The sequence below is a fragment of the Melospiza georgiana genome, chromosome 6 (assembly GCF_028018845.1).
Source record: "Melospiza georgiana isolate bMelGeo1 chromosome 6, bMelGeo1.pri, whole genome shotgun sequence".
NCBI lineage: Eukaryota > Metazoa > Chordata > Aves > Passeriformes > Passerellidae > Melospiza > Melospiza georgiana.
Window position 1 is genome coordinate 22,080,883 of NC_080435.1, and position 18,614 is coordinate 22,099,496.

The following is an 18,614-nucleotide window of genomic DNA, read 5'->3' on the forward strand; positions in this document are numbered from 1 at the left end:
AGGAGCCCTCAATCCCCAGAGCCACTGGAGGCGAATCTGTCTCAGTTCCTTTTCATTTTTATAAGAACAAGGCAAATTTGGGAAAGCAAAGTTCTGTTCCAGCCTCCGGCACCGGCCGCATCCTGATTCCACAGGGGGATCCCACAGCTGGTGCCTGTGGAATGCACGCCCCCAGCTCTGTCCCGTTGTTTGTCCAACATTGAGGGTCCTGGCAGCGATTCCAGCCTGGCAAGCTGAGGAGAAGCCCCTGGGGAGGAGCAGGATCCCAAATCCTGCCTCACTCTGTGGCCGTGCTGCGCCTCACAGGCGTCTTCTGGAGCAGGGCCAGCGTGTCCCGCTTCTCCACCCGCCTCAGCTGCTTCTTCCTGGCCCTCTTCAGCTTCAGGGGGTTCCGGATCTGGGAAACGGGAAAGGAGAGGAGATCCCATGGAATCACAGGATGCTGGAATGCTTTGGTTTGGAAGGGACCTTAGGGATGAACCAGTTCCCCGCCTGGCCGTGGGCAGGGATGCTTTCCACTGGTGCAGGGTACTCCAAGCCCTGTCTTGGAGCACTTCCAGGAATGGAGCAGAGTGTGGGAATGAGGCAGAATGGGCATGGAGGGCTCCCAGCCTCCCAGCACCTTCAGGATCTAGGAAGGGATTTATCCCAAAACGAACCCCATCCTCACCCACAGGTGAGGTCTTTGTCACACCCACCCCGAGCTCCCAGGTCTCTTCCCAATGGAAAAGCCACAATTTCCCCACATGGATCCCCACCAGTGCAGCATTTTCCTCGCTCCACCACCCCATTATCCCTGAGTTCTGGTACTCTTCAGCTTAGGAGAACACAGGGAACACACTTCCAGCGTGCCTGGCTTTACTAGGAATCTCCCAGTCCTCCCAGGCTCCTCCAAAGACAAAGACAGGGAGAGGAACTGGAGCAAACTAGAGGCTGATCCGTGGGGGCTGGAGGTTGTGGGGTGCTCCAGGGCTGTTCCCAGCTGGCACAGGGGACTCACCACTTGGACAATCTCGGCTTTCCGCTCGTTTTCCAGGCGCCGCTTCAGGTTCTCCTCCCGCCGCCGCTTCTTTTCCTGTAGGAGCAGCACCACAACATTCCCTGAGGATCCCTTCCCCTGGGATTAAACCCAAAGCCCAGCCAAGTGTGAAATCTGTCATTCCAGCAGCTTTTCCACCCCGGGTGAGGCTGGAATTGACCCAGGGGGTTTATTCCGAGTCAGTGACTTGGGGCATGTGACCGTCAGTGACTGGATTTGGCACCAGGACAGGGAATTCTCCATCCCTTTTTCCTGGGCTCTGCCACAGCTCTGAGGCCTGGGAAAAGGGCAGAGAATGGGATTGTGCTTGGGAAAGATGGGAATTCTCAGCTCCCGAGCCCATTACCTCTTTCTCCCTCTGCTTGGCTTCCTCCAGCTGCCGTGCCAGATCCCGGACCAGCTTCCTCTCCTGCCTCTCCTTCATTTTCCGTGCCCAGGAGCTGCGGAGCGCCTTGTCCTGGATCATGTGGGAGAACCTGCGCGGGCACACGGGGGGTGTTGGATCCCCAAACAGCCCGGGATGCAGCCGGGGCCACTCCAGCTCCTCTCTAGAATTCCATGAAACTCCGCGGAGCATCCCACGGCATCCTCAGCATCCCCTCCAAGTCATCCCAATCACCTCTGCATTCTTCCTAAAGCCCATGGATACCTCCGGAACCCCCTCACAAGCCCCCAAACAACCCTGTCCCCCTCAAAATTCCCCCAGACCACATGACCCCCCCCAAAGAGCCCTTCTGGAGCCCAGAGCCCCCCAAGAACTGCCCCTCATTCCCCGCCTCCCTTCGCACCTCTTCTTCCCGGGATCCTTCCACACGCGTCCCGACTTGGGCTTGCCCCGGGGGATGGTGACCACCGCCTCCTGCCGCTTCTTGCCGCCTTTCCGCCGCCGCCGAGCCGCGGCTGGAGCCGGAGCCGCGGCGGCCCCGCTGGGCCCCTCGGGGGTCGCTCCCGGTGCCGGGGTCCCCCCGTTCTCCCCCTCCATGATCCACGCGGCCCCACGGCGTCGCGGACAGATGACGTCAGAGCGGCGATCGCCGCAGGAGCGCGAAGCCAGAGCGCCTCCCCGTCCGCCATTTTTGTGTTGGGCAGCACCCTCCGGGCACGGTGGCGGCCGCCATGTTTGTAGCGGGCACGGCCACCATGTTTGTATTGGGCAGCACCCTCCATGAACGGCGGCGGCCGCCATCTTTGCACGGGGTACGGCCGCCATGTTTGTGCTGGGCAGCTCCGCCCACCACCGTGGCCGCCGGTACCGGGACCCCCCGAACTGCCCCAAACACACCCGGGGCGAGCCCCCCAGCACCCCGAGTAACCCCCGGAGACACGGGCGGGCCGGGCTGGGGGAGAGGCTTTTATTGGGGACTGAACACGCTGAGGGCATCCCAGGGGGCTCCACGTGCGGGGCTGGGCCGTGGCTACAGCGCCTGGGGAAGCAAACACAGGGAAATCCAGGGAAATGTCCGGGAGGGACAGGGGAGGAAGGGGTGGATCAGCATTCCCGGGATTTGCAGGATTGCCGCCTCCCTCACCAGCTGGGTGTACGTGTGCTGCCGGACCGTGTCGTATCCGAACGCCAGAACCGCCACGGCCACGCAGAATTCCAGGAGGCCGAGCAGCGCCAGGATGGAATCCAGGCCGTTGCTCAGCTTCTGCCAGGAGGAGGAGAACGGGAGTGTGAAAAATGCCTGTTTTGTGATTGGCTTTTCGCAAATAATAAAATTAATATTATATGTGTTGTGCTGGAAAGTTCTGCTATAATAATTTTCTTAACTAGTGTGTTAAATATATGCGAAAAACGCCCATCGCTTGTTATTAAAATTTTAAAAGTTTAATAGTAATAAAATGGTTATAAAAATAGTAATGCAATTAGAGTAATGATCATTTGGACAATTTGAATTAGGTCAATATGAGACAATAAAAACAAAGAGTTATGGATGTCCGGGTATCTCTGGGCAGCATAAGCCCGAAAAAAGACACCCGTTAACAGAGGATTAACCCTTAAAAACAATAACGTGTTGCATATTCATACATCTCATACATGATGAATAAATTTCATTCAAACAAAGGATTCTGTCTGGTCAGTGTCAACTTTTTCCTCCTAATCCTGACAGCGTCATCCTGCCCGAGCGAGGCAGGGAGAAGTTTGTTTCTCCTGATAATGGAGCAATAAATTCTCTTTCTCTGAAAGATTTAGGAGTTCCGTCACTGCTATCTCAGTGTGAGCCCTTCCTTTAGAAAAAGAAGTATCTAACTTAGCACAGTTTCTATTTTAACTTTATGTTATAACCTAAAACTATATTTACCACAGTACTTAAGAGAATTAATACAGCATTACTTTCTAACACAACACATATAATATTCATTTTAATATTTGCAAATAGCCCATCATAAAATATGCATTTTTCACATATAGTTTTAGATTACAACATAATGTTAAAATAGAAACTGTGCTATGTAAGATACTTTTTTTAAAAGAGAGGAATGAGGCACTTGCACCGACATAGCAGCCACAGGACACCTAAATCTTTCAGAGAAAGAATTTATTGCTCCCTTATCAGGAGAAACTAAATTCTTCCTGCCTCGCTCAGTTGTCAGGATTAAGAGGAAGAAGTTGACAGTGACCAGACAGAATCCTTTGTTTGAATGGAAGTTATGCACCATGTATGAGGTGTATGAATATGCAACAGGCTGTTGCTTTTAGGGGTTAATCCTCTGTTAATGTGTGTCTCTTTTTGGGCTTACGTTGCCCAGAAAAAGGTACCTGGACCATCCATAACTCTTTGTTTTTATTGTCTTGTATTGTCCTAATCCCAATTGTCCAAATTTTTATTACTGTAGTTATATGACTATTTTTATAACCATTTTATTACCATTAAACTTTTAAAATTCTAAAAACAAATGACTGGCATTTTTCACAGGAATATCCCGGGATCCACCACCCGAACAGGACCTGGATCCTTGAGCACCTCACCCAGACTGGGATTCCCCCGCAATCCCGGTGTCCTACCTTGCTCTCCATGTGGAGGCACCATTCCGGGCGGGTCCGGAAGGGCTCGGGTTTCTCGCAGCCGGGCGTGATCCGGGTGACGGCCGTGCCGTGGATCCCGATGGCCACCAGCGTGCCCAGGACAACGCCCACGCTGAGCACACAGCAGGCCTTGACCTGCAGGGAGCACCCGGTGACACGGGCCCCAGGAAGGGCTGCTTCCCGCAGGGATCATCCAACCACGAGCACAGATCTCCTGGAGAAGCCACCCAGTCCTGTCCCCCTCATCCCACGGTGATTCCAAAGCCATGAGGGTCTCCTGGACCTTTCATCCCGCAGTGATTCCAAAGGCCATGAGGGCCTCCTTGGACCTTTTATCCCCCTCATCCCACAGTGATTCCAAAGGCCATGAGGGCCTCCTTGGACCTTTTATCCCCCTCATCCCACAGTGATTCCAAAGCCATGAGGCCTCATTGGACCTTTTATCCTCCTCATCCCACAGTGATTCCAAAGCCATGAGGGCCCCTGAACCTTTCATCCCCCTCACAGTGACCCCGACCTCCATCCTGTGCTCCTTGTGGGAGAGCTGGGCACTTCCCGAGGGGGAGACGGGCCTGTGGATCCCGTGGGATGAATCCAGGCTGTGGAGGGGTCCTGGCAGGAGCTGGAAAGGACATAAGGAATGGGGGGACACCTTGTCCCTCCCAACCTGGATCTTACCAGCACAGGGCTGTCTCTCCTTTCACTTTCCACCAGCAATGAGCCCGAGACCAGGAGCTACTTGGAAAACAGTGGGAATTGGTGTCAGCAGCAAGGCACCCTTCCCTGGCACCCTTTCTGGTGGGAACTGGGGTTCAGGGATGCACAAACACCCCAGAACATGGGGTGAAATGGTTATTGGATATTGTCCCCAGTTCACCAGGATTCCCTGAGATTCCCATGTCCTCATCCCAATTTACCAGGATCCCCAGCCAGAAGAAGACCCCGCTGGCCACAGGGAGGGAAGGGTTCCTGTGCTCCGACAGTGTCAGGATGATCCCGGAGCAGATGTGGACAATTCCAGTGAAGATGTGGATGGTCTGGGGAAGGATGAGGGAGATGGATCCCGATCCCGTTACTGTGATGCACATCCCAGCCCAATCCCACATCACAGTGCCAGGAAGGGACTGGGAGAGGCACCTATCCCAACATCCCCTCCACCCAGCCAGGGAGAACATCCAGCAGGACAATCCCTGCGGATCCCCAGTCCTGCTGGGCCCCTGGAAGGCCGTGTCTCACCCCCAACACCTTGGGATGAGCCCTGCGGAAGCCTTGTGTTTGGAATGAGGTCCTGGCAGGTGCCTGGGAGCCTGAGGCCAGCTGGGCCGCCCGGGGATCCGTGGCTGGGATCACCTCCGTGATGATCCTCACGCTGCCCGCGTCCGTCACCGTGGTGGCTGCCATGGCCCGGGAACCGGCCCAGGGGACTGCAGGAATTCCCAGGTGCCTTCCTCCTCACCGTGGTCCCTTTGCTGTCTGAAATCCCCGGGAGGTGCTGGCCAGGCAGGGACACGCTCCCACTGCCCTTTGCTCCCTGCGGGAAGCTCGCTCAGGGAATTCTCGTCAGGGCCCTCTTGCTCAATGGGGCGGCTTTGCCAGCAGAGGCTCCCAAAATCCTGCACGGGAAGAGGGAGGGAGGGACAGGGAAGGTTGGATGCTTTTCCCTCAGGATGCTCCAAGACCCCCTTTCCATCCCAAATTGTGGATGCTTTGCTTGGGAATCGCTCCTGCAATTAGCTTGGTACCTAACGAGGTGTTGATAACCTAACCCTGCCACTTCCTAGGAAAACTTCATTGAGACAGGGAACTTTACAAACCCTGTTGTAAAGGAAGCTCCTTTATTGCCATTTTTGGGAATTCACCCTCCTCCATCCTGGTGCGTTTGTCCCCAGTGAGGACACGCAGGAGGGATTCAGGGATCTCTGGCCATCTCCATTGGGAGTCAGAGGGAAAGGAGATGCTGTTATTTGTGATGGGAAACGGGAGCTCAGGCTGGGAATGGAGCCACCACACACGGCGAGGGGATCCCGAGGGATTTGGAGGCCCCTTCCTGCCTCCATCCTTTCCTCCTCCCAGAAAACAGCCATGTCCTTTTCTCCAGGAGCGTTGGGATAACCCATGCCGACCTGGAGGACCCCCCGGGTTTCCTGGATGTCTGATGTGTGCAGGGTAGGGATTTCCTGGTGGAACGGGAATTTTTAGGTCCAGGATTCTGGCATCACCCCAACACCTCTCTCTCTGCCTGGGAAAGGACAGGACCCTCCAGGCGACGATTTCAGGAGCAGGTGGAGCAACTTCTGGAAGTTTTTTCCTTCTCTCTGGCTCTAGAGGGAGCTGAGAGGCCGCCTTTGGAATCACCGCGCTTCCAGAGCTCGGGAGCGGCTTCCAGCCCCGGGGCCGGCTTGGAACAACCTGGGCTATGAGAGGTGTCCCTGCCCATGGCAGAGGGGTGAAACTGGATGATCCTTAAGTTTCCTTCCACCCCAAACCATTCCAGGTTTCCGCACCCTCCCCACGCTCCCACACACCAGGGAACGGGACAGCCCCTCCAAACCGGCCCGAATCACATCCCAAAAAAGAGCTGGAAGAACAGACCTGGAGAGCAAAGAGCAGCAGCTCACGCCTCCATCCCGGCTCCAATGGCGTTCCTCCATCCCACCCATGACCTTCCTCCGTCCTGCATCCCTGATGGAAGCATGCACTTGGCCTTGTAAAGGGCTGCATCTGGCAGCACGGCTTTCCAGGAAAAACATGGACATGGATGAGATTCAGCCTCTTCATCACATTCCTGATGCCTCAGAGCCTTTAATTCCTGCTGGTGCCTCATCCCTCTCAACACTCCAATGCTAACAATCCCAGGGATCTCGTTCCAGCCCCAGGAAGGAACACTTGAGCCCCCGTGGAAATTCTGGGATCCCCTCTTTAGCCTTTAGGCAGCCAGGGTATCCTCCACCATTATCCACGGCTCACATTCCCAGCCAAAACCACCCTGCACGGTGGATTTCCTCCCAAATCCGCCTTTCCAGATTCCTACAGCATTCCTCAAGTTCCAGCCTTGCAGCCAGTAACAGCCATGACTGCCCTCAGCCCCCCAAACCCCACTTTCCAAGCGGGTGATCCATGGAAAAAGCACTTTCCCCATTCCTAAATAAACCCCGGGCCAGCTGGGGATGGCAGGAGCCCAAGGTAGGATGTCAGGATTTGTTTTGGAAGCAGATTCCAGAGGAGGTGAAGCTTTGAAGCAGATGCAGGGGAGCAGCAGGGCCGGGTGGTGGAGCTTTCCAACCTTTTCTCTGCAGGAATTTTTGGCTTTGCGGATGTATAAAACACATTCCTTGGATTTTAATGTTCATTTTCCTATTTTCTAGGGCAAGTTTTGGATGGGGGAAGCCTGACTGGATGCTCAGGGGGGATCAACAAGACCCTCCCAAATTCCCTCCCACCAGCACAGGACAAAATTTATGAGCCTGGTGGAACCAAAATTCTTTTTCCAACCCCAAAATCTGTGAGTTTTTTTCCAAAGAAAATAGATTACGATGGAGAAAAGCTCTCCAAAGAAACTTGCTGCTTCCTGGGACTAGCTTTATATCCCCATAAAAATACCAAAAATCAACATTTTGCTTTGCTTCCAGGTGTTTCTGCTTCCCACAAGGCTCTTTCCATACCGATTCCAGAAGGAAAGTCATGTTTTCTGGGAAAGGTTTCAGGGTTTTTGGCTTTAAACATCCCAGTGTCCATTCCTGGATAAGGGAATCTGGAACAGGGAGCAGGCAGGAGGTTGGGGAGGGCATTACTGCCTGCTGGGGTGATCCATACCTGGCATTTGGGACACGGTGACATCGCTCCCAAACCCTGTCCCAGATGTGTCCATCAACCCCTGCACGTGACGTTCCAGCCTTTGATCCGCTCACTCCCAGGAGAACTCCTGAGCCTGCAGAAAAGTTCCAGAAAACTTCTCCAAGGCTTCACCAGCGTCAACTTCCACTGGCAGTCCTGGAATGGGACCTTAAACACTTCCAGGGATGGGGCAGCCAGAGCTCCCCCAGGAAATACATTCCACCACCTTCACAGGGAATAATTTCTTCCCAATATCCCATCTAAACCCACCCCATGGCAGTGGGAAGCCATTCCCCCTTGTCCTGGCACTCCAGGCTCTCCTAAAGTCCCTCTCCAGCTCTCTTGGGGCACCTTTAGGTGCTGGAAGAGTTGCCAAGGTCTCCCTGGATCCTCCTCTTCCCAAGGGGAAGAGCCTTTGGGACACGTAAGTCCATGTCACAGTTCCCCTTTCCAGCTCCTCCAAGGGTTTTGGTTTTCCTTAGGGATCACCACCAGCAGGGACACAAAACTCTGTGGTGTCCCTGTCACCTGCTACTCCCAGCTCCTGGAAGTCTCCACTCCCCCTAGACCTGCAAATTCTCACCTACAAATAAAAATATATTTAAAGTCCTCACATTCCCATAGAACCTTAAACACTTTTTCCAGCATTTTTTGGGAAAGCTACATGTAAACACTGGGATACTCCAGGAAAACAGAGCCTGATGCTGGTGGAAGAGGAGGAAGCCTCCTTCCCAGGAAACCACCACACTGAGAAAACACAGAGGGGAGGTGGAATGGCTTTGTGCTGGTCCCGGTGGAGCCAGGAGAGGTCGGGATGCTCCGGAGCCGCAGGTGAGGAGCCGGGGCTGTAATGGTTTACCTGCTATTCCCAACTCCTGGAAGTCTCCACTCCCCCTGGATCTGCAAATTCCCACCTACAAATAAAAATATATTTGAAACCCCCACATTCCCATGGAGCCTTAAACACTTTTTCCAGCATTTTTTTGGAAAAGCTACATGTAAACACTGGGATACTCCAGGAAAACAGAGCCTGATGCTGGTGGAAGAGGAGGAAGCCTCTTTCCCAGGAAATCACCACAGAGCTTGGATGGGAGGTGGAATGGCTCCGTGCTGGTCCCGGTGGAGCCAGGAGAGGTCGGGATGCTCTGGAGCCGCAGGTGAGGAGCCGGGGCTGTAATGGGCTGCGGCCACGGGCTGAGCACAGGCAGCCTGTTCATCCTGCTCCCCAAATCCCTGGGGCTTTTCCTACTGATCAGGCTCATTATTTTTTCAGAGCCGGGAACAGAAATAACTGACAGGGAGTGAATAATCCATGAGGCTTTGGCTGAGCAGCCGGAGCATTGTGAGGGAGTGTGGAAAAGAGAAGAAAAACACTGAAGTCACCCCAAAACCTAAGGGAACGTTCAAGGAGGAGGTCACCGATCCCACTCTGGCACTGGAGGGGAAGTTTGGGATGGATCCTGTGCCCAGAAATTAAGAGGATCCTCCCCAGAGCACTGGGGAACTCACTAGGATGTTCCCATCCCTTGGAAAATCAGCACTGGGATCTCTTTCCTCACCTCCATCCCACCTTTCCATTCCATGAACTTGGGATGCTCCCTAAATACCTCGATGCTGCTGGATGCTCATCCTCACCTCATTAAACCCACCAGCATTCCCACAGATGCTGGACAATCAAGGGTGGAGCCATAAATGAGCTTGTCAGGAGCTGACAAACCTGCTCCTGTTCAAAATGATCCCTGAGCCCTGAAAATAAAGAATTTTTTAGGAACTGCCGCACGGATAAGGCTCGGGAGCGCCCCTCAGCCCCATTCCCGCCTCCCAGGATGGTGGGAGCAGGGAGCACACGACACCGGTGTCCCCGTGTCACCTCCCGGAGCAGCTCCAGCCCCGGGGCAGCTTCTCCGGTGGCGGCGGCAGGACCGGGCTGGGATGCGCTGTGCTGGCGTCACCGGCACCGCCGCCGGCTGCTCCAGCCGCGCTAAATATAGCGGGACCGAGCTGGAACGGGGGGGTGAGGGGGTCTGGGGAGCAGAATTCCCCCCGGGAGACAGGGTACCCTGGTTTGGAGGGAGGAGTTCCAGCAGGAGAGGGGATTAGAGGGACAGAATTCCTTCAGGTGAGCGGGAACGGAGGGGTTCACGGGGGTAGATTTCCCTTAGAATCAGGTACTGGGTATGGGAGGATGGAATTCCCCCCAGGAGAGGGGCTTTGAGGGGCGGAATCCCCTCAGGTGAGCAGGTACTGAGGGGTTTATGTGGACAGAATTCCCTCAGAATAAGCTACCAGGGTTTAGGAGGATAGAATTCCCTCAGCAGAGGGGTTTTGAGGGGCAGAATTCCCCTCAGGTGAGCTGGAACGGAGGGGTGTATGGGGACAGAATTCCCTCAGAATCAGGTACTGGGGTTCAGGAGGATGGAATTCTCTCAGGGGAGGGGCTTTGAGGGGCAGAATCCCCTCAAGTGAGCGGGAACTGAGGGGTTTATGGGGACAGAATTCCCTGAGAATAAGCTATCAGGGTTTAGGAAGATGGAATTCTCTCAGGAGAGGGGTTTTGAGGGGCAGAATTCCCCTGGGAGAGGGGATTTGAGGGGCAGAATTCCCTCGGGAGAGTGGGAACTGAGGGGTTTATGGGGACAGAATTCCCTTAGAATCAGGTACTGGGGTTCAGGAGGATGGAATTCTCTCAGGAGAGGGGTTTTGAGGGGCAGAATTCCCTCGGGAGAGCAGGCACCAGGAATTTAGAGGAGCAAAGCTCGGCTGGGAGCAGGTGCCAGGAGTTTAGGGGAGCAGAATTCCCCTCATGGAAAGCCAGCAGGTACCAGGAATTCAGGGGAACAGAACTCCCTCAGGAGAGAGAGCAAGTATCCCTAAATCAGGCAGGATGAGCCTCTTTCCTGAGGGGCAGCAGCTCTGTGAGGGGGAAGTGTTGATCCCACACTGAAAATTCCCAAATTCAGGAGACACAAGCCCGGAGAGAGCGTTTATTCCCAAGAGAAGATGAAGCCAACAGGGGACGAGCCGAGGTAGATGCTCCAGTGACCCGCCCGGCTCCCAGCACACATCGGGGTCACTCCAAACCACCAGGAATTCCTGAACCCCGACACGAGTGAACCCCAGCATCCCACCAGGGATTTACAGGCAGGAATTGCCCAAGATTTTCCCCCTTGGAGAAGCCCCTTCCCACAGCAGCCAGCATTGGAGCCCCTCAGGCCAGGCCCAGGGGCAGAGGGGCAGGGAATTTGGGGGTGTCCCTGGCTTTTGGGGGGGACCAGCACTTCCCAGCCAGCAGCACAGTGGGAGGAGGATGCTGTAGCCCTGGAATTTAGGAGCGATGGAGGCAGGATCCCATTCCAACATCCTCCGTGTCAGACTTCAGGAGCAGCCAGCTGCAAAGAGACCAGCAGGTGTTTTGGGAAGGGGGCAGGATTTGGGGGGACTCACCACCCACAGGGGTTTGCGATCTCTTCCCTATTCCCAGAGCAGAGGGATGGATGCTCCCTGGGGATTGGGGTGGGATGTTTCCCCAGGGAGAAAACTGTCATCCCAGGAGCCATCCCAATGCTGATTCCACCCTTTATTCCCTGGATCACCTCGCTGTAGCTGGGAGGCTGAGGCAGCTCCGCCGGCGGCACGGCCAGATCCACACGGGTGGCACTGGGGACGATCAGCATGGCCTGGGAAACACCGGGATTATGGGAAACACTGGGATCATGGGATGCAGCTTTTGGGATCCGTCCCTGGCACCCCCTCACCTTACCTCGTTGGAGCTGAGGCGGGTGGCCCGGCACCAGAAGTTGGCGGTGGCCACGGCGATGCAGAATTCCAGGATGGTGAAGATGAGCAGCACGATGGAAATCCCATTCCCTGCGAGCTCCAGGATGGGGAAAACCCCATCAGTCCCCCCATCCCCAGCAGCACCCAGGAGGATGAATCCCACACAGGGCAGCATTCTGTGGCTTCCCCTTCCCCTCCCTGTGCATGCCCAGCTCCAAGGTCTCGCTCCAAGCCCTCCATGCCGCCGTTTTTACGGCTTGTGGATGCTTCCAGGGGTGACTCATCTCCCGAGGTACCAGCTGAAAATAGGTCGCGCCGGCAGAGGAGAAACCGCCACCCCAACAGGGATTTGGGAAAGGACACCACACCCCTGGAGGGCTGGAGAAAAGGTCCCGGGGGATTCCCAGGGGCAGGAATTGTGGCAAGTGGGATTTTACCAGGATAAGATAGCTGCAGGGGTTGAGGCTGGAGCGGTAGAGCCCGTTGAGGTTGAGGTCCACGATGAAGGCCACGATTCCCAGCAGGGCGAAGATGGCACTGATGACGTTCATGGTCTGGCTGCCCTTCACCTGTGGGCACCCAGGGGGTTTGGGGGGGTGGCAGATCCCCCTAAAACCCCAGAGGGACACTCCACCCACCCCATGGGATCACTCCCGGTGTGCTCCCGGGAAAACTCACCGCACATTCCGTGGGGCTCTTCTCAGCGCCAATGGAGAGGCACCCGGAGATGATGAACTGCAGCAGGAGAGACGGGGCTCAGCTGGCCCTGAGGGCACCCCGGGCACCCCAAACTTGCCCACAGGTGGCACCAACGGGGCACAGGGGACACAGTGACCCCCCTGCCCTTGTTCTCCAGCTGCCGAAGCCTCGAGAGCCGCAGGTGCATCATTCCCGGTGGGCATCCCTTCCAACGGGTGTCCCACCTGCTGCCATCCCCCCATCAGGATTCCCTCCCTTGTGGGCATTGTTCTCTGGTGAGATTCCCTTCCCGGTGGGCATCCCACACCCCAGGCATTCTTTTCCCGATGGGAATCCCTTCCCAGCCCCCTGGCACGCACCGACACGCCGCCCAGGAAAGGGATCTCTCCGATGACGAAGACAGAGGTGTAGACATTGGTGAGCGTGGTCAGGACGATCCCGAAGCCGATGTGCAGGAATCCCATCATAATCTGGATGGTCTGGAAGAGCGGGATGGGTGGGAATGGGGTCAACTCAACCCCCCGCCCACAGAGCCACCCTGGGGATGGGGGATGCCTTAATCCCAGCGCCTCTCCAGAGATACAGCACCCCCCGAGGGATCCCGGGAATCCCCCGGGAAAGGGCTGAGGGAGGATTTTCCAAGCGTTTCTCCTCCCGACCCCCCCAAACTCACCCCCATGACGCGGTTCTTGCCCTTGGGCAGGGTCTCGGCCGTGTACATGACGGCGCGGCTGCCCAGCCGGAGGCTCCCCATGCCCTGCATGAGGAGAGCGGGGGGCACCGGGACCCCCCGGAGCAGTCCCGGTCCCCACCGGGGCCGCCCCCGCCCCACCCCGCCACAGCCCGCGCCTATTGGCTGAGCACCATGACGTCAGCGGCTGCGGCATCCCCCCCACGGGGCACCGCCCAGCCCACGGGGGACACGGGGGGACACGGGGGGATGGAGAGGACAGCCCCCCAAAACCGCGGGAGGGGCGGGAAGTGGGGCTGCGTGGAGTGGGAAGATGCTCCGTGGGGCGGGAAGATGCTCCGTGGGGTCCCCAGGCTCTATGGGGCAATTCCCAGTGTTGCCCCCCCATTCCGGGCAGGGCTCCAGGACACCGTGTTCCCCCCGCGGGGAAGAGCTGCTCATCCCAAACCCTCACTCAAGGGAGTTAAGGAAATCGGGGTGCCAGCCCTCCCCCGAAAGCCCCCCGCAAGCTGCGTGTCCCCCCCTCATTCCAGCTCCACGTCGTGTTTACAGGAGCGCAGAAAGGGGAAAAAAATTAAAAAGGGAGGAAAAAAAAGAGAGAGGAAAAAAAAGAAAAAGAAAAATCAAAACCACCCCGCAGCGAATTCCTGGAAGAAAAATCCATCAAGGGCCATTAGGCTCCTGCGGCTCCTCCCCGCAGAGCGGGGGCACGGGCGGGGGCAGGGGCGGCACCAGGACGGAGCTGGGCACTGCCCAGGCGTGATTTCCTGATTTCCCTGCATCTCCTTCCCCAGGAAGGGGTGGGCCTGAATATCTCGGACCCCTGCTGCAGGAGGGGAGGAGTGGAGGGGGTCCCCCACACTTTCCCCCCAAGCTGTCTTCATTCCCCATATTTAGGGCATCCAGTCCCGCAGAGAAGGAGCCAAGTGCTCCAGGCAGAGGATTAAACCTGAAATCAGGGAATAATGAACACCCTGGGAATGAGAGGGACACACGATAGCACCTTGCACCCCCAAATTGATGGGGGACACCCCTGTACCCCATCCTGATCCGGACAACACCACACCGCCTGCTTGCAATCCCTCATGGAGAGATCTCACCATGGGGGTCACAGGGAGGCTCAGAGCTGGGGATCCTGAGAGGAATCCGGGGCTCTGGGAGGGAACCCCATTTCCCTGGGGCAGGAACATTCCACAGGCAGAGAGAAGGGCCTGCTGCCACAGCCAGGGGCCCTCTGGCCAAGTGCAGGACATTCCTGTGCTGGATGCTGTGGCAAGAAGTGGAATTGGGGCTGGGGGTGTCACCCAGCTCAGAGCAGGGTGACAGGGCTGAGAGGGTCCCCTCACTGTCACCCTACACCCATCAGGGGCACACACGGTGTCCCCATTCCTCACCTGCAGGGCGGTTCCCAGCTCCAGGTGGTGTCACCATCCCTGTCCCATCCCTGCCAGCGCAGACCCCAGGACAGCGGCCAGCACTGAGAGCCACATGTGGCCACTGGTGACAGAGCCTGGCACAGCGAGCACATGTAGGGATGGGACAGGGATTTGGGGACCCCCATGATCCTTCTCTCTAGGGAGGGCAGCCAGGTCCCCCCAAACACCCCCTCACCCAGAGCACCCCATGCAGGGCCAGGGCTGCAAGGAACAGCACAAAGCGCATTCCCCTGGGATCCTCTTGGGAACGGGGATGGAAAACCAGCCCCAGCAATGGCTTTAACAGCTGGGAGGAGGGTGCTGGCCACAGGGCAAGCTGGGTGGGACAGGTCTGCCCCTTGCACCCACCTGGGGCTTGTTTCCAGAGTCTCCCAGAGATTTGATCCTGGACACTCTTCCCACCTTCCCCAGCAGGAAACTCTGCGAGGAGAGCAAGCCCTGCTCAGCAGCAGCCAAAGCACCCATGTGTGATCCTCAGCATTCCCATCCTGATCCAAAGCCAGCTACTGGGAAGGAAGGAACCCTCTTGTGACAGTGAGATGGCCACACAAAGTATACCACACAATTTCAGCGGGCTTCGACCCACGCAGAGCAATACCTCTCACCTCAGAAGGCTGCAGGCATTTGCCCTCCCTGTTCCTTAGCCCAGCCTTTTATCCTCTCCTGTTGATGCCCTGCACCTGTGTGCCCGCTGCTCCCTTTGTGGTTGCTCAGTGCCTTGGGCACTCCCTGGCTCATGGCACTCAGTGCTGCTCACAGCTGTGCCATTGGGGATGAGGCTGGGCCCAGCCCGACTCTCAGTCACCACAAACTGTGTGGGCCTACCCCCCATCCCATCCCAAACTCGGTGTTGTGGGGAAATGCGGATTTATTTATAACAGAGCATCCTCAGGAGCATCTGAGCTGCCAGCAGGGGCCTTATCCTGCCTGTGGGGGTCCCCTGGAGGTGGGGGAACTCCAGCTCCCGTTGCCTCTGGAGGATCTTCTCCGACTCGGAGCGGCTGGGCTGCCCTGCAGCGCTGCGGGCCGGGCTCCAGGGCCGCCGGGCCGCTTCCTGCTGTGCCGCCCGCCGGTGGGAGCTCCTCACGGGGGCAGGCCGCGCTCCCAGCTTCACTTCCAGGCTCTTCTTGGCCACGTGCATCCTCAGGGCCGAGCGGGCCCCGCTGATGTCCGCGGAGCCGGCCGAGCTGCAGGACCTGTCCGAGGCCTCCTCGGCGTCCGGGCTCTGGCAGCTCCCGCCGGGGCTCTCGGAGCCGGGCAGGCTCTCGGAGGAAGGGGATGACGCCTCGCCCTGCCCCAGCCGCTCCTGGGACCGCCGCACTGCCGGGGGCTGCGCTCTCAGCTTCACTTCCAGGCTCTTCCTGGCCACGTGCATCCTCAGGGCCGAGCGGCTGCTCCTCATGCCCGCGGCTGTGAGGGAGCAGCCCGATGTGTCCACGGCGCCTTCTCCAGCCGGGCCGTGGGAAGGATGGAGGCTCCCGGAGGAGCCGCAGGAGGCGCAGCAGGGCAAGCGGCCTTGCTCCAGCAGCTGCTCCAGATCCTCCCACGACAGCTGCCACATCTCCGCGTCCCGCGGGAAGGACACCTCGGGCCACAGCGGCGTCACCAGGTCCTGCAGCTCCCGCGCCGCTGTCGCGCAGGGGGTGCAGCAGGGGCCGCAGCCGCAGGGGATGTACAGGGGGCTCTGCGGGGCAGCCGGGCCGTGCGCAGGGGGCTCCTCAGCCCGGGGGGCACCGAGAGCCTCCGGGGCCGCTCGGCAGCACCGCGACGCCCCGGCCCGGCTCCCGAGGCGCTTCCGCGCCTTCCAAATGCGGGCGGCCAGCAGGACGGCCGTACCGGCCACCAGCAGGACGAGCGAGGGGAGCAGGAAACTCATGGCTTCATCCGTGTCCCATCGTGGCCGCACTGGGAGCCAGGGGTGGTGGCACGTGTCCTGTGGAGACACCGTGCTGATGTCACAGTGCTGCGGGGGGGGGGCACCTGTGTGACATCACAGCCACGCCTCGCCCCAGCGCTCACCCCTTTTGTGACGTCACGGCCGCAGATCGCCCATCCCGAATCCAAACCCAGCGCCGTGCCAGCCGCTGGGAAGAGTATGAAACCTATCCCCATAAACCCAGCACACCAGCCCAGCACAAAGGCTGGGAGCACATCCAGGCCACTTCCAGCACCTCCCTCGGGACCCTCGGGGGTGTCGCCCGCCGGTGACCCCCGCCCGGTACGGGGCTGGGAACGGGATGCGCCGCGTTTCCATGCGGAACTAATGTTCCCGCCGCGTTTCCCGGCCGGACCCCGGGCGGGGCGTGTTTGAGGACGGACCAATGGCGGCGCCCTTGCGGCACTTCCGGCGTGTCCCGGCGATGTGGCGATGGCGGCTCCCGGGGCTGCTCCGGGCCGGGGGAGGTCAGAGGGGCTTGGCCGCGCTCCGAGGGGCCGCCCGTGCCTTGCAGGGGGTTCAGAGGCCGGGGGGACCTTCCTGGGCGCCTGAGGCTGGCGGGGGGGCTCAGGCGGGACGTGGAAGGGCTGACACCGGGGAGGTACCGAGGGCTTGGTGGCACTCCCGGCTGGGCTGTGGTGGCCTGAGAGCGGGAAGGGGAGGCCCCGCAGGGTTCCCCCTCTCCTTCTGCCCCTGCCCGAGACCCCCCCTCTGTCCCGCAGGTCCCGGCGGCGTCGCGGTTCCCCGGGCGGGGCTGAAGAAGTGGAGGCTGCCCCCGGATTACAGCGGTGAGGGGGACGGACGGCGGGAGATCCCGCACAGCGGGGCGGGGGCACTCCCCGGTGTGTTCCCGGGGATGCTGATCCCGGTGTTCCCCGGCAGGGATCACCATCCCCGACAAGCCGAAGCTGAAGTTCATAGACAAGGTGCCGGCGGTGCCCAAGGTCCGGCGGGAGCCGCGGCGGCTCCGTGACATCCGCGGCCCGTCCCAGGTGGCCACCGACTTCACGCAGGGGCAGTACGGGATCCTGGTGAGCGGGAACAGGCACGGAACGGAGCGGGGGGTGCGTTCCAGAGGCCGGGATTGCGTGTCGCTGAGCTGTCGCACCGTGTCCCCCCACAGGCTTTGGGCGGGGGGTACCTGCACTGGGGCCACTTCGAGATGATCCGCCTGACCATCGGGCGCAGCATCGACCCCAAATCCATGTTCGCCGTGTGGCGAGTGCCCGCCCCCTACAAGTCGGTGACGAAGAAGAGCCTGGGGCACCGCATGGGCGGCGGGAAGGGCCCCGTCGACCGCTACGTGACGGCGGTGAAGAGCGGCCGGCTGGTGGTGGAGGTGGGCGGGCGCTGCGAGTTCGGGGAGGTGCGGCCCTTCCTCGACCGCGTGGCGCAGAAATTGCCCTTCCCGGCCGTGGCCGTCAGCCGGGAGAGCCTCCAGGAGATGCGGCGGGAGGAGGAGCAGAGGAGGCTGGACAACCAAAACCCCTGGACTTTCGAGCGGGTGGTGACCTCCAACATGCTGGGCATGAGGAAGTACCTGAGCCCCTACGACCTGAAGCTCAAGGGACGCTACTGGGGCAAGTTTTTCCTGAAGCACAGGGTGTGAGGAGGGGCTGGATGGGATTCCTTTTGGGATTAAACGTTTCCACAAGAGCCTGGAGTGGGTTTTGGAGCTGGGAAGGCAGGGGCTGTGGGATAAATGGATTGGGGTTTGAACAACATGGCTCTCTAGCCTGAAAAGTGGATTTTAGGGCTGGGAGCATCCTGGGAGACCCATGGATCAGGGTTTGGGAGATGAGGATCTTTATCCTGAAGTGGAATTTAGGGCTGGGAGCATCCTGAGGGATCCATGGATCAGGGTTTGGGGGATGAGGATCTTTATCCCAAGGTGGGGTTTGGAGCTGGAAGCATGGAGCTGTTTGGAAGATAAATGGATTGGGGTTTGGAGCACGAGGCTCTCTATCCTGAAAAGTGGATTTTAGGGCTGGGAGCATCTTGAGGGACCCATGGATCAGGGTTTGGAGATGGAAGCATGGAGCTGGGGGATAAATGGATTGGGGTTTGAAGCACGAGGCTCTCTGTCCTGAAGTGGATTTTAGGACTGGGAGCAGCCTGAGGCACCCATGGATCAGGGTTTGGAGGATGAGGATCTTTATCCCAAGGTGGGGTTT

The 18,614-nt window shown here is 58.5% G+C and overlaps 4 protein-coding genes across 4 annotated transcripts; 1 reads left to right on the forward strand and 3 right to left on the reverse strand.

Annotated features, from left to right (window-relative positions):
* Positions 1-21: 21 nt before the first annotated feature.
* CCDC86 (coiled-coil domain containing 86) lies at positions 22-2,021 on the reverse strand. The gene is made up of 4 exons (XM_058026840.1): positions 1,828-2,021; positions 1,386-1,515; positions 1,001-1,075; positions 22-397 (listed from the first exon to the last, which is right to left on the reverse strand). Exons 1-4 carry the CDS (start codon positions 2,019-2,021, stop codon positions 278-280), a joined length of 519 nt encoding a protein of 172 aa, XP_057882823.1. The 3' UTR covers positions 22-277.
* A 433-nt stretch (positions 2,022-2,454) lies between these two features.
* Positions 2,455-5,468, reverse strand: LOC131084905 (membrane-spanning 4-domains subfamily A member 4D-like). Its single transcript, XM_058026671.1, has 5 exons — positions 5,304-5,468; positions 4,985-5,104; positions 4,746-4,802; positions 4,047-4,202; positions 2,455-2,688 (listed from the first exon to the last, which is right to left on the reverse strand). Exons 1-5 carry the CDS (start codon positions 5,466-5,468, stop codon positions 2,455-2,457), a joined length of 732 nt encoding a protein of 243 aa, XP_057882654.1.
* A 5,409-nt stretch (positions 5,469-10,877) lies between these two features.
* LOC131084980 (membrane-spanning 4-domains subfamily A member 15-like) lies at positions 10,878-13,264 on the reverse strand. Its single transcript, XM_058026738.1, is given in 8 exon segments — positions 10,878-11,290; positions 11,495-11,578; positions 11,662-11,775; positions 12,116-12,247; positions 12,357-12,413; positions 12,737-12,856; positions 13,051-13,156; positions 13,158-13,264. Coding segments are annotated over 8 exon segments (741 nt in total). The 3' UTR covers positions 10,878-11,269.
* Positions 13,265-16,831: 3,567 nt separating this feature from the next.
* On the forward strand, positions 16,832-18,096 carry MRPL16 (mitochondrial ribosomal protein L16). The gene is made up of 4 exons (XM_058025956.1): positions 16,832-16,907; positions 17,163-17,228; positions 17,323-17,471; positions 17,564-18,096. Exons 1-4 carry the CDS (start codon positions 16,865-16,867, stop codon positions 18,047-18,049), a joined length of 744 nt encoding a protein of 247 aa, XP_057881939.1. The 5' UTR covers positions 16,832-16,864; the 3' UTR covers positions 18,050-18,096.
* Positions 18,097-18,614: the final 518 nt, after the last annotated feature.

What these genes read in the sequence shown, in the direction of transcription:
- LOC131084905 (XM_058026671.1), bottom strand. Translation starts at nt 5,468, where the DNA reads ATGGCAGCCACCACGGTGACGGACGCGGGCAGCGTGAGGATCATCACG. An exon ending in GGAGAGACAGCCCTGTGCTG is followed by an intron (nt 4,203 to 4,745) that starts GTAAGATCCAGG and finishes TGCTCCCTGCAG; the next exon opens with GTCAAGGCCTGCTGTGTGCT. An exon ending in GCCTCCACATGGAGAGCAAG is followed by an intron (nt 2,689 to 4,046) that starts GTAGGACACCGG and finishes TCCTCCTGGCAG; the next exon opens with AAGCTGAGCAACGGCCTGGA.
- MRPL16 (XM_058025956.1), top strand. Translation starts at nt 16,865, where the DNA reads ATGTGGCGATGGCGGCTCCCGGGGCTGCTCCGGGCCGGGGGAG. An exon ending in GCTGCTCCGGGCCGGGGGAG is followed by an intron (nt 16,908 to 17,162) that starts GTCAGAGGGGCT and finishes TCTGTCCCGCAG; the next exon opens with GTCCCGGCGGCGTCGCGGTT. An exon ending in AGGGGCAGTACGGGATCCTG is followed by an intron (nt 17,472 to 17,563) that starts GTGAGCGGGAAC and finishes GTCCCCCCACAG; the next exon opens with GCTTTGGGCGGGGGGTACCT.
- CCDC86 (XM_058026840.1), bottom strand. Translation starts at nt 2,021, where the DNA reads ATGGAGGGGGAGAACGGGGGGACCCCGGCACCGGGAGCGACCCCCGAG. An exon ending in AAGGATCCCGGGAAGAAGAG is followed by an intron (nt 1,516 to 1,827) that starts GTGCGAAGGGAG and finishes GTGCCCGCGCAG; the next exon opens with GTTCTCCCACATGATCCAGG. An exon ending in CCAAGCAGAGGGAGAAAGAG is followed by an intron (nt 1,076 to 1,385) that starts GTAATGGGCTCG and finishes CTGCTCCTACAG; the next exon opens with GAAAAGAAGCGGCGGCGGGA.